This window comes from Gopherus evgoodei, chromosome 3, assembly GCF_007399415.2.
Source record: "Gopherus evgoodei ecotype Sinaloan lineage chromosome 3, rGopEvg1_v1.p, whole genome shotgun sequence".
In the NCBI taxonomy this organism is placed as follows: Eukaryota; Metazoa; Chordata; order Testudines; family Testudinidae; genus Gopherus; species Gopherus evgoodei.
This window is the reverse complement of record NC_044324.1, coordinates 128,233,513-128,246,032: the sequence shown is the minus strand read 5'-3', so window position 1 is coordinate 128,246,032 and position 12,520 is coordinate 128,233,513. Positions and strand designations below refer to the sequence as shown.

The 12,520-nt window shown below is 40.2% G+C and overlaps 1 protein-coding gene across 6 annotated transcripts in view; it reads right to left on the bottom strand.

Moving 5' to 3' along the window:
* Positions 1-12,317, bottom strand: part of SCAF8 (SR-related CTD associated factor 8) — a 240,754-nt gene extending 228,437 nt beyond the window's left edge. For 4 of the 6 annotated variants that reach the window (XM_030556629.1, XM_030556628.1, XM_030556627.1 and 1 more), the window contains exon 1: positions 11,954-12,317. In XM_030556629.1, the coding sequence (XP_030412489.1) occupies positions 11,954-11,983 (30 nt within the window). In that variant the 5' untranslated portion in view covers positions 11,984-12,317. Of the gene's footprint in view, positions 1-10,960; positions 11,011-11,035; positions 11,055-11,953 lie in introns of those variants that run through there. The other 2 variants (XM_030556633.1, XM_030556632.1) reach the window with 2 other exon arrangements.
* Positions 12,318-12,520: the final 203 nt, after the last annotated feature.

Sequence of the window (12,520 nt, the reverse complement as noted above, 5' to 3'; positions counted from 1 at the left end):
TTAGTGCAGTTATGTAAAAAAAATTTCTTCATTTCTAAGTTGCACTTTCACAATAAAGAGATTCCACTACGGTAACTGTATGTGGTGAACTGAAAAATACTATTTCTTTTATCTTTTTTATGGTGCAAATATTTGTAATTAAAAATATTATAGTGAGCAACATACCACTTTGTATTTTGCACTGTAACTGAAATCAATATATTTGAAAACGTAGAAAAACATCCAAAATACTTATAATAAATTTAAATTGGTGTTTTATCATTGTTTAACAATGCAATTAAAACTGTGATTAATCGCAATTTTTTTAATCTCACAATTGTGATTATTTTTAATAGTTTGACAGTCCTGTCCTTGATGTTGTCCTTGTATTTGTCTGTGTTAAAAAACACTGTTTGAATGAGCCCAGCTTATCAAGCGATAAAAGTCACTCTGACTGCCTTTTCCTCATTATTCTGTATCACTATCTTTGAATCATCCATAAACTGTATTATCCGTAATTTTTTTTATTAAAAATAAAAAACATCATTAATAAAAATGTTGAGTACCATCTGGCCTGTTATCAATCTCTGCGGACTTTTACTAGAAACATCCCCATTCAATGACGATCCTCCCTATTGATAACTTTCTTTGAGATCTCTGTTAGTCAGTTCTCAGTCCTTTGAACTTGTGCTTTGATATTATATAGTGTTTCTTTTTAATCAGAAAGTTATGTGGTACTAAGACAAACTCTTTACAGTCGTTTAAGTATATTACATCTAACTGATAATCTCATTAACAAAATGAAGTCAGGTTTATTTGACAAAATCTACTTTCCAAAAATCATGATAGCTAGCATTAACTGTACTCTCATTTTTTCATTCTTTATAGATTGAATCCTATATTGGCTTTTCCATTAATTTTGCATTGGACTGATGTCCAGCTAATTGCCCTATAATTGCCTGGGTCATCCCTCATGCCCTTTTTGAATACTGGCACATTAAGCACTCTCCTAATGTTCTGGAATTTACTTTGTATTCCAAGATTTATTAAAATCTATCAGCAGGCCAGATATCTCTTCACCCAACTCTTTTAGGGCTCTTGGGTGCAAGTTACCCAGGCCTGCTAATTTTAAAATATTTATCTCTACTAGATGCTGTTTGACATCCTCATTTCATTACAAATGGAGGATCCTGATTTCAAACAACAATTTAAAATGCTAATTTTAAGCAATATTTACACTGGCGTTGTCAGTCTACAGTAAGAGTTTTCACTGATGCAGCTACACCACTGTATGGTTATGAATGACTAAAATGTCCTGTACATACAATGCCCAAGCCAGTTAAATATCTTATTTTTTATTACCTGACAATAGCAAACATCAAAACCATTTTCTTCTGATTTAGCATCACAAACATTCTCTTTATGGAAGGACCCCGTAAATGACAAACATATTTTTTTTGAAAAGGCCAAAAAAAGCCAAACTTAGAGATTCTGTCTGTTAGTTTCCAAGACAGGAAATGGTATAATATATTGATGCTATTTTAAAAACTAGTTAATAATGCATTTTTAACATCACTTCCCTAAGGGCTCAGAAATCTGAATTTTATATTTCTTTGTTTCTGTTAGGGTGAATGACATCACAAATACAATACTTAACAAAAGAAAAAAGTGAAGTTCAGATTTCTTAAGATCTTGATATGAAGACTATCTCAGGTTTTATTAAAATTGGGAACGTAATAAATACCCAATTAGGAAAAAAAATATATCCAATATTTTGTTGATATTTATGTCCATAAAGATTTAAAAATAAACAAAGAGTATGAAAACCAAACACAATGAGATGGATAGGCAATGGGCAACATTTTACAGGGTGTTAATTTTGATGCAGTATCATCAGAATACTGCAATTCTTTCCTCCTTTCATCTCCTCCACATTTTATAAGTTCTTCTATTAGAACTTTTTCTTCCTTAGTCAGCAGCACTAGCAAGGACCAAGTATATATCTGCTCCTGAACATCGAACTAATTCAGCAGCAGCAGCAGCTGAGGCCCATACTGTTCGTGCACAGGACACTTTGGTGCAGTAGAAGCTATTAAACAAAACTGTAGAATTATATCAGATTAACTCTGCTGTCCTGCATGTGCTACTGCGGAAGCATTGCGCATAGAAGAAAACAGCACAGAAGCAATTCAGGAGTAAGGGAAAGAGATGTGGAAGGAACACACACACAGAGCAAAAGGAGATAATGCACATACAATTACTAACTAAGTTCAAGACTGTGACACACTTGCAGTGTGTTTTTGGATCTGCTTTCTCTGAAATGCGTTTATTCTAAATAAATAATACTTTGCTTTATATGGGCGTTTTGATTACTGGATATGATACCACTGTCATTGTTCTTAGAGAAAGAAAAACTGCAGGTCCTGAATACAAGTCAGACCTCCTGAAGTAATCATGGGTAGTACCAAGAGATGGAAGACCAAGAACAAGTCTGAGGGCTTGTCTACATCAGAAAGTTGCAGCGCTGGTGAGGGAGTTACAGCGCTGCAACTTAGGAGGTGTACACATCTGCAGGGCACCACCAGCGCTGCAACTCCCTGTTTGCAGCGCTGGCCGTACTCCCGTTTTGTCTCGGGTGTAGAGGATCCAGCGCTGGTGATCCAGCGCTGGTAATCAAGTATAGACACTTACCAGCGCTTTTCTTGACCTCCGTGGAATAAGCAGGTATCCCAGCATACCTGAGGAAGCCTCTGGTAATCAAGCTGGTCTCCTTTCCCGGTTTGCTCTCTCGTTCCCCGAACCCCCGAGCAAGCAGGTCTCCTTCCCTGCGGTTTGCAGGGTGGTTCGGGGAACGCGAGAGCAAACCGCGGCGAAGCTGGTCTCCTTTCCCGGTTTGCTCTCTCGTTCCCCGAACCCCCGAGCAAGCAGGTCTCCTTCCCTGCGGTTTGCAGGGTGGTTCGGGGAACGCGAGAGCAAACCGCGGCGAAGCTGGTCTCCTTTCCCGGTTTGCTCTCTCGTTCCCCGAACCCCCGAGCAAGCAGGTCTCCTTCCCTGCGGTTTGCAGGGTGGTTCGGGGAACGCGAGAGCAAACCGCAGCGAAGCTGGTCTCCTTTCCCGGTTTGCTCTCTCGTTCCCCGAACCCCCCTTGAAGCCGCCCAACAGCGCTGCAGTGTGGCCACATCTAACACCACTTGCAGCGCTGGTTACTGTAAGTGTGGCCACTCTGCAGCGCTGGCCCTATACAGCTGTACTAATACAGCTGTAACAACCAGCGCTGCAAAATTTTAGATGTAGACATGGCCTTAGAGTGGAAGAATTGAACATTTACTATATCTTGAAGAAAAAATAGCTTTCCTCTCCCATCCCCCTATGACAACCTTGGAAGTTTATCTGGAAAGTGGTCAAGTGCCAATGCACCTCTGCTGCTGCTGCTGTGGAGGCAGCAGAATGACATTTCCAAGAATCTGATCTGTGTAGCTACCGCTACCTCATGTATTCTGAGCAAGCAAGAGTGAAACTGATCAGATTCGTTACATTTCAGTTCACCTCAGGTGAAAGTTACGGATAGCACAGAGATAGACTGCCCTCTCCTACTGAAGGAGCACTCTGCAATGGGGTGAGAGAGATAAAAGATGTTCCTTTTCCACACCCACTACAACCAGCAGAGGACAGACTGTGTGTCTGTTGTCCAAAGTTTCATCAATCTTTCAACTATGAAATATACAAGAATTTAACTGGTTTCACTCTTTCTACTGATTATGGAGCAGCAGCTAAAATTATCAAAAGCTTTAATCTCATTCTGCTACAAAAAACTGAGCAGCAGCAGCAGCAAGCAAAAGGAAGGAGGCAAGGAAGAAAAGACAAAAAAGATCAACACACATCAGTTGGAGAAGAAAGTGGAGTTCCTCTCTCTAGAAAGCAGAGGATGTAGAAGAGTGGTAAATTCAACTTTTCACAGTAGGCAGACTGAGGGGACAAATGTGGAACTCCTTGCTTTCTCAGCAGCCAAAGCAGCATTCTCCAGATGTGCCTGATACATCAACTCAAAAGATTAAACTCTGCAGCAGGGTCTAAGAATAATGTCTTGGTGGGAAGCAAATCTGTACCCTCCCCACACATAAAAACAGTTCTCAAAAGGCTCTGGGTTTATCTCTGCCCATGGGCACCACTGGCTCCCCTTCCCCGACACATTGTATCATTCCCTACTTAGTGTATTTTTCAGGCTCTAACTTAAGTTTCTTCATCATCACTTGGCTTCCATTTGTAAACAAGTTACTTCAGTGCTTTCTAGACTTCAGCATTAAATGTACAGCAAAGTTCAATTCATGATTTAAGTTTTCACAGTTATATGTGCATTCATTCAGTTTTCTAGTGTAATATACATAAAAGACCATCCAAAAATAATCTGACAGCTGCTTACTTCCATAGGTTTAGCTGGGACGTGATTTTTATCTTTCTAAAATTCTGAGGGGGCGGGGAGTCTGAATTTTTATTTTTTAATTACAATAGCACTGCAGAAAACTCATGACTAGTCCAGGGTACAGTGGAGGTGTTGACAGAAGAAAGACTGCATCATGTGAGAAAACATGGCAAAAGCAGGGGTTCTTAACACCTCCATCTAAAGCATGGAGAAAGCATTGCATCACTGAAAACCAAAAAAGCTAAGAAAATTCATGTTTAAGGAAACATACTCAGAGATTTATCAACAGTTACTGAACCAAAAATGCTATATACAGGCAAATGATTAACTAGCAAGTAATTAACAACAAATTCACTGTGTGCATTTTGTTCATGATTTTGAAAAATAATCATTATGGTGTGATGACTGCATTTCCTTCACCATCCCCCAGCATCCCCCCTTACTTAGTGCTCCCTTTGGCCAAACCATAGGCTGTTCAAGACTTCATCTTAAGATGATGAACTACATAAGGTCTATAATTTTTATTGCTAATAAGTACTGGACCCTCAAAACTGAGGTCTTTTACATGATTATAATCATGATTCTTTTCCAAAAGGTCTATCAGAGACCAGGAGGTACATAAGAAGGGATTTAGAAGCTATGCACAGCATCTAAATTACTTGAAGTATGTGTCGGTCAAACACACTTCTAAACTTAGGACTGTAGGACTGATTGTTATTGAAAATATATTTTTAGGTAAAGATAATCAAAAAAGACAGAATAGAGTCCACGCCATGATGCAACCAAACCATATGATAGGATTCCTTAATCTCATTATACTTCGCTTTAAATGTACAATTAGCTTGAAATAGTTTAAGATAAATTAATCAGAACTATCTCCAGGTGTTATTCCTACCACGGAGTCTTTTTGATAATATTTATGGTTTCCTGTTGTACATTTTTCTCCCCTTTAGCTGTCTGGAAAAAAAAACCCCACAAACACACACAAAACAACAGGGAAAAATAGCGATACTGTCTACACAAAGCATTGACAAATGAAAAAAATTCTGAAAAAATATCTAATTTTTTTAGTTTTAGTAATCTTAGGTTACTTGTAGTAACAGTACTTAAAACAATTCAAACGAGTGTAATTTTTAAGTTGACAGTGTACTTTTCACATTTAGCTCCCCCAATAAGCGGAACAATATGATAGTTGACAAAGTGACACAATCAACCACACTTTACGATTAGAAGTTAACCATTCCACAAATTGCGGGTGCAACAAGTGGAAGGCCAATTATCATGGAGGAAAAGATGTTTTTAGAATTGATTTTCCAAAACATCAAACATCCAACACCAATAGTTTTCGGTTTTGCTACAGCTACCCTTTTACACAATTTCAATACTAGAGCCATCCTAAAGGAGCAGAGTGAGGGTTTGTAAATTCAAATTACTTACCTTCATTTTTTTAAAATGTGCTGAGAAAGGATAAGCAACTTTTAATGATTTTCCCACATTAAACAGACAAGCTTTGGGGATTATTTTTAATACAAAGAAAAACAAACAAGCCAACAAAACAGCATGCATAGGCAGTGAGATTTTAGAAAAGGAAGTAGAAAGAGATAAAGTCATAGCCATGTCTCTGTGTGTGAACCCTAAGTTAGAGAGGTTTACAAATATTAAGTACACAGGTTCTAGGCTTGGTTGTAGAAAAAAGCAGAGTGGGGCAGTACCCTCTTTACGGTTTTGCGGATATGGGCTTTAAAGTTAATTGATGTTTAATGGGATACAATCAACTTAAAAAAATCATACTTCTGTCTGAAATTATTTTTACAAGTAATACGGTATTACCAAAAAAATAGAGAAAAAATTAAACTATTTATTTATATTCACATTTAACAGTAATTTGTGAATACTCATTTTCATTTTTCTATGTAAATTAGACCCCAATCCTGCAAATATAGACAACATGCAGAAGTTTATTCATGTTAGTCCTAATAAGTCAGTAGGACTATTAACTTGGGAAAAATTAACCATATGCTTGCTTAGTCAGTTCCCCATCTGCTCCCCACATTCCTGTAGATTTTTTTTTAAACTCAACAATAGAGGAGAAAGATATTTTAAAAGTAGGAGTATGTTATTGTAAAAGCACAAAAATTGCAGAGGAACTCAGGAACAAGTATAGTACCTGAAACTACTTTCCACTAATAGTTGGAAAGTTACTAGGATTTCAGTTGAATGAGTCCCTTTAAAAGTAGAACTGAAATAATATTTTTAAATAAATCTATAAATCAGTTTCTGATTATTATCCTTTTTGCTGCAGGAACCTTGTATGTGTGCTTGCCTTGAGTACATCTCAAATCTTGACTAACAAAATACTTTCCTAGACTTTAAATTATAAATGACAATATTTTAAAAATAAACTAAAAGATTTTTTTCTTCCAAAAGTTCTGGCTCTGAGACCTCTGTGTCTCAGAGGAAACATCAGTGCCACAACTAACACCCAAAGGAGAACAATCCTTTAAGCAGTAGTGATGTCAAATGAGGTAGAGGGCATATATTGTTGAAAATATGAAACTCAGCAGGAGAAAGGTAAACTGATTTTAAACTAGCCTTGCAAAATGTTATTTTCCTGTTGACATAAGCTATGAAAATTAACTTGGTTCGGAAAGTAAAAATCTCATTAGCTATTTCATCATATCAAGGGTGGATGAGCACGCTTTTTATGTAACTTGGTAAACTTCTAGGATTTTACAAAGTTGTTTTAAATAACTGTGATACAAAAGTGTACTCTTCATTTAAATCTACACATGTATTCTAATGAAGATTTGGGATTTCAGAGCCTGTGAATACTTACTACTAGATGGTGCACTTACTATCATGAGTAGCACCTCTAACTAAAATCCAACTATTCACAATAGTACAAATTACTCAACTAGGAAATATTTGCAGAAAAAGGCTTTCACTCTTAAAAACAAACAAAAGGGACAACAAAAGAAACCCAACGAAAAATTTCTCTTTAATCAAATCTAATGTCATTGTTAACCACTTCAATGCTGAATGAAAAACCAGATACATGCAATATAAGACCTTGTCCACTGTATGTATTGATCTTCCACTCATGTGAAGTCAAGTTAAACTATAAGCTTGCACAGTCGCTTTTCATTTTGGTTTTGATTTGAGACCCAAATACAACTCCCTCCTCTGTGAGAAAAAGAAAAACACCACACAACTAAAAAGTGTTAGACCAGTGGACCTAATATTTTATATTTGTTTAAATTCTATTTCTGAGCTGTCACCTGAATTTAATCAGTAAGTTACATAAACCAATATAAAGTTATTATCAAAACTTCAGAAGTGAAAGCATTTCTGAGATCCTTCTACAATTTTAGCCCATGGCATCAGCTGCCCATCTGCCTCTACTTTAAGTCAATATGACCAAAATAGAAACACCTACCTCAAAGATGGGAAAATAAATGTGACCTTAAAATATAAACATAAATAAAATGCACTTTTTAAACGTGAAGTATAATTAATTTAATTAGTATACTACCACAAATATTAAGGAGTTAGGTGTTGAAAGTAATGCAGCACTGCTTACAGATTCAAAATTCAAGTATTTTAGATGTTCCTTTTTAGTCCTCCCAAAAGTGTCTTCAAAACCAGTTATAAAGCGCATCATCTTTAGGCACAGGAAGTCAGTGCCAAATTCTGCAGAGGGGAGGGAGGCCAAAGTCACAGATTTTGCCATAGATTTTGGCATTGATTATGTTCAAAGCCCAAATCATGCAAAGTGTTTTGCACCCCTCTATAGTTCATTCCAATGTTCGGGGCTTTGGTTAATACATTTTTTGAATACCCTTATCAGTGATGCCTGAAGCTCAATTATAAAAGCATAGTTTAAAATGTAACAGAAAAAAAAAACACTGAGCAACCCCCAATACCAATATCTGCTCACAACAGAGGAGGGCAACTGATTTAAAATGTTGTGACTTGATCCTTCATTTCTTGTCCACTCAAAATTCCCTTTTACATCAAAGGTTTTAAATTTAGAACCCACGAGTCCCATGCCTTTCTTTTCTAAAAGAGCCCTCAATTTAAATCTTTATAGCTGTAGACAGAAGCTTTGTGAAGCAAAGCCTCCATATTTGAGTATTCATTTGGCTGGCTGTGTAGAGTTTGTGTTTTTCAATATGAAATTGAAAACTTTTGCTCATATGTCCCAAGGGTGTTTGAGCAGCGATTCTAAATCAATGTGTTCTTACATAACACTGTTCTTATGGCAGCAATGCTCTTTTACCCATCCTACAACACATATACACAGTCTGACTACAAACTCAGTTGGAAATCAATTTCTAGTGTCTAATTTAAATTTCTCCCCAACCCCAATTGTCAAACTACTATTTCCTCCATTTAAAGTTCATTAAATTATGTAATGGGTAATATACTCATAGATCAGATGTATTCCATTTGACTGTTTCTAACTATATTTTCCCATATTCTCTAACTCAGTTGTCTCAACCTTTCTGGACTACTATACCCCTTTCAGGAATCTAGTGTGTCTTGCATATCCCCAAGTTTCACCTCACTTAAAAACTACTTACATAATTAGACATAAAAATACACCTCTACCCTGATATAACGCTGTCCTCAGGAACCAAAACATCTTACTGCGTTATAGGTGAAACCACGTTATATTGAACTTGTTTTGGTCCGCTGGAGCACGCAGCCCTGCCTCCCCTGGAGCGCCGCTTTATCGCATTATATCGGAATTCGTGTTCTATCGGGTTGCGTTATATTGGGGAAGAGGTGTACAAAAGTGTCACAGCACACTATTATTGAAAAATTGCTTTCTTTCTCATTTTTACCATATAATTATAAAATACATAAATTGGAATATAAATACTGTATTTACATTTCAGTGTATAGAGCAGTTTAAACAAGACATTGCCTGTACGAAATTTTAGTTTGTACTGACTTCACTAGTGCTTTTTATGTAGCCTGTTATAAAGGTACGGAAATATGTAGATGAGCTAATGTACCCCCTGGAAGACCTCTACCTACCCCCAGTGGTACACATACCCCTGGCTGAAAATCACTGATCTAACTACTTTGCAAAAAATCTATATTCTAATTTTAGTTGGTAGCGGTAATCTGCTGGGCACTCCACTCTACCATAAACCAAATTTAATTGTTACTTGTATTTAAAAAGTATTAAATTACTTCACTAAATAAACCTATAGCTTATCCGTACACCAGGAGAAGACAACAGGCTTCAGGATCTAATAAAAGGGTGGCCAACCTGTGGCTCCGAAGCCACATGCTGCACTTCAAAAGTCAATATGCGGCTCCTTGTATAGGCACCGACTCTGGGGCTGGAGCTACAGGTGCCAACTTTCCAATGTGCCGGGTGGCAGGAGAGGTGCTCACTGCTCAACCCCTGGCTCTACCCCAGGGCCTGCCCCCACTCCACCCCTTCCCCTGAGCCTGCAGTGCCCTCGCTCCTCCCCACCCCGTAGCCTCCTGCACACCATGAAACAGCTGATTGGAAGGTGCAGGGAGGGAGGGGGAGGCACTGATCATTGGTTCGGATGCGCTGGGAGCAGGGTGGGGGAGCTTCTGGGGGGCTGCTGATGCATTACTGTGGCTCTTTGGCAATATACATTGGTAAATTCTGGTTTCTTCTCAAGCTCAATTTGGCCACCTCTGCTCTAATACTAGGGGAGTTAGTAGGCAGATCTTGGCAAATCTGTACCACCAGAGCATTTGAATAGACCCCAAAATCTTTTTATTTACTTATTAACATTATTTTTATTTATTTTCTCTGGAATCTGGACCTTGACTATACCTTAACCAAGAAATTTGGACCTTCACAAAAAATAATGGACTATTCCTGCTCTAATATGCAGTCTTAATTGATAAGTACACCATTCTGAACAATTTAAAACAGTGTTTTTCAAACAGGGATACGAGTACCTCTAGGGGTACGCAGAGGTCTTCCACGGGATACTTCAACTCATCTAAATATTTGCCTGATTTCACAACATGCTACATAAAAAGCACTAGTGAAGTCAGTACAAACTAAAACTTTGTACAATGACTTGTTTATACTGTTCTATATACTATACACAGAAATGTAAGTATAATATTTATATTCCAATCAATTTATTTTATAATTATATGGTAAAAATAAGCAATTTTTCAATAATGGTGTGCTGTGAGACTTTATTTTTATGTCTGATTGTGTAAGCAGTTTTTAAAGTGAGGTGAAACTTGCGGGTACGCAAGACAAATCAGACTCCCGAAAGAGTAGTCTGGAAAGGTTGAGAGCCACTGATTTAAAGACCCATTACATACACACATACTTTTTTCTTACATGTATGTAAACAGGTATGGGAAATTACAGCTAATACTACATATTAGCTTTCAAATATGAATAATCAAATCTCCTGTTGGCCTCATAACAGGAATTCAATTTCCTTCCTCATTACAAATGTAACTTTTTAACTTGACTATCTACTCCTGCAATGGCCAAGAGCAAAAAAAGGTGACTCAGTCTCTGACCCTGCACTTTAACTGCACCTTTAGCTACTGGCCTCAAAGAAAAACTTGAGATACTGCTTCAACACCTTGACTGACGGATGCCAATTTAGAGACCTTTTCCAATGTAGATGATGTCTTGATATCCCACGTAAGTGCTGTGAAACAAAGATTGGGAAATTTGTGCCTGGTTTAACTGCAGTAGAAATACCACTTCTCAGCTACAAAGAAAACCCTCTGAATCTTCAGATTATTCCCTGATTAAATATTGAATCCCTGAAAGTGTCTATGGTGCGGGTGGGTAGTCGATAGGCAGCCTGCGGGCGAAATCTGGAGCACCAGATGCTTCTGAATGGACAGCGAAATCTTTTTATTTACTTTTTTTTAATCATTGTTAGTATTTTTTTTATTATTTTCTCTAAAGTCTAGACTTTGACCCTGAAATTTGGTTCCTGACAAAAAATAATTGACTACCACGGTCTAAGGGGTGTTGAGGTGTGCGGATGTGTATGTAACAACGGACAGAAAGGGCGGTAGGAAACACGAGAGCTTCAATGGAGGAGAGAGACTTGCATGGCCTGGAGAAACCAGTGGATTCGCTTCCCTCTTAGTATAAACACCACAGCACTATATGAAGTTAGACACCACCAACCATTCCCCCTCCCAAGGAGAAATCTCCCTTCCATTCTCCCCATCCCATCTGCACACAGACCCTCCCCGTCCATCTCCCCGGCCCCATAGGCAAGGACGGGATTTCCGCGCTGCGCCCTCTCCCTGGCAGTGGCACGCCCCTGCCGTCAGAGCCGGGGAGATGCCCTGTCCCTCCTCCCCAAGGCAGAGAGATCCCCCCCAGCCGCCGCCGAGGGGGAGCCCGAAGCCCACCCGAAGCCGGGGAGGGACGATTCCTCCCCGCGCTGCCCAGGCACAGCCCCACGGGGGTGGCGGACGGGCGAGTCGCGCACGCAGCGAAGGGGACCAGGCCCAGGAGCGCCTCTTCTCCCCTACCCGCGCCCATCCGCGGCAGCGGCTACTGACCTCGCTGTTAAAGGCTTTCACGGCCTCCATGTTGAGGCAGAAGCAGGGGCCGGGCGGCTCGTCTCCGCTGATGGCGGCTGGGCTGGGCCAGGGAGGGGGCTGGTCTCTCTCAGGGTCCGCCGGGCCTCCTCGCCATGGCGGGTGGCGCAGGGGGCGCGGGACCCGTGGCCCGCTCGTTTCCGTCTCCTCCCTGCCCCGCTCGGCCTCCTCGCCCCGCTTCCCGCCCTGCGGCGCCGGCTTCGCGGGCCCGGCCTGGCTGGGACGAGATGGAGGGACACGGCGCAGCAGCTGCACAGACAGAGAGCGCGGACACCAATATGGCGGACACCCGGGCTCCAGGCAGCGCAGCTCGGGGGAGCCGAGAGCAGCGGAGACGGCGGCGGCCAGAGCGGCCCCTGGCGGTCGCGCGCGCACCAGCCCGGCCCTCGCAGAGCAGGGACCATAGAGGTGGCGTCCAGAACGTCGCTCTGGCAAAAGCGCCTGCTCCCTTGGGGGCCTGCGCCTCCTGCAGGCGGAGGCTGAGTACTGCAGGCAGCGGGCAGAAAGAAGAGGGTTCGTCATCCCATG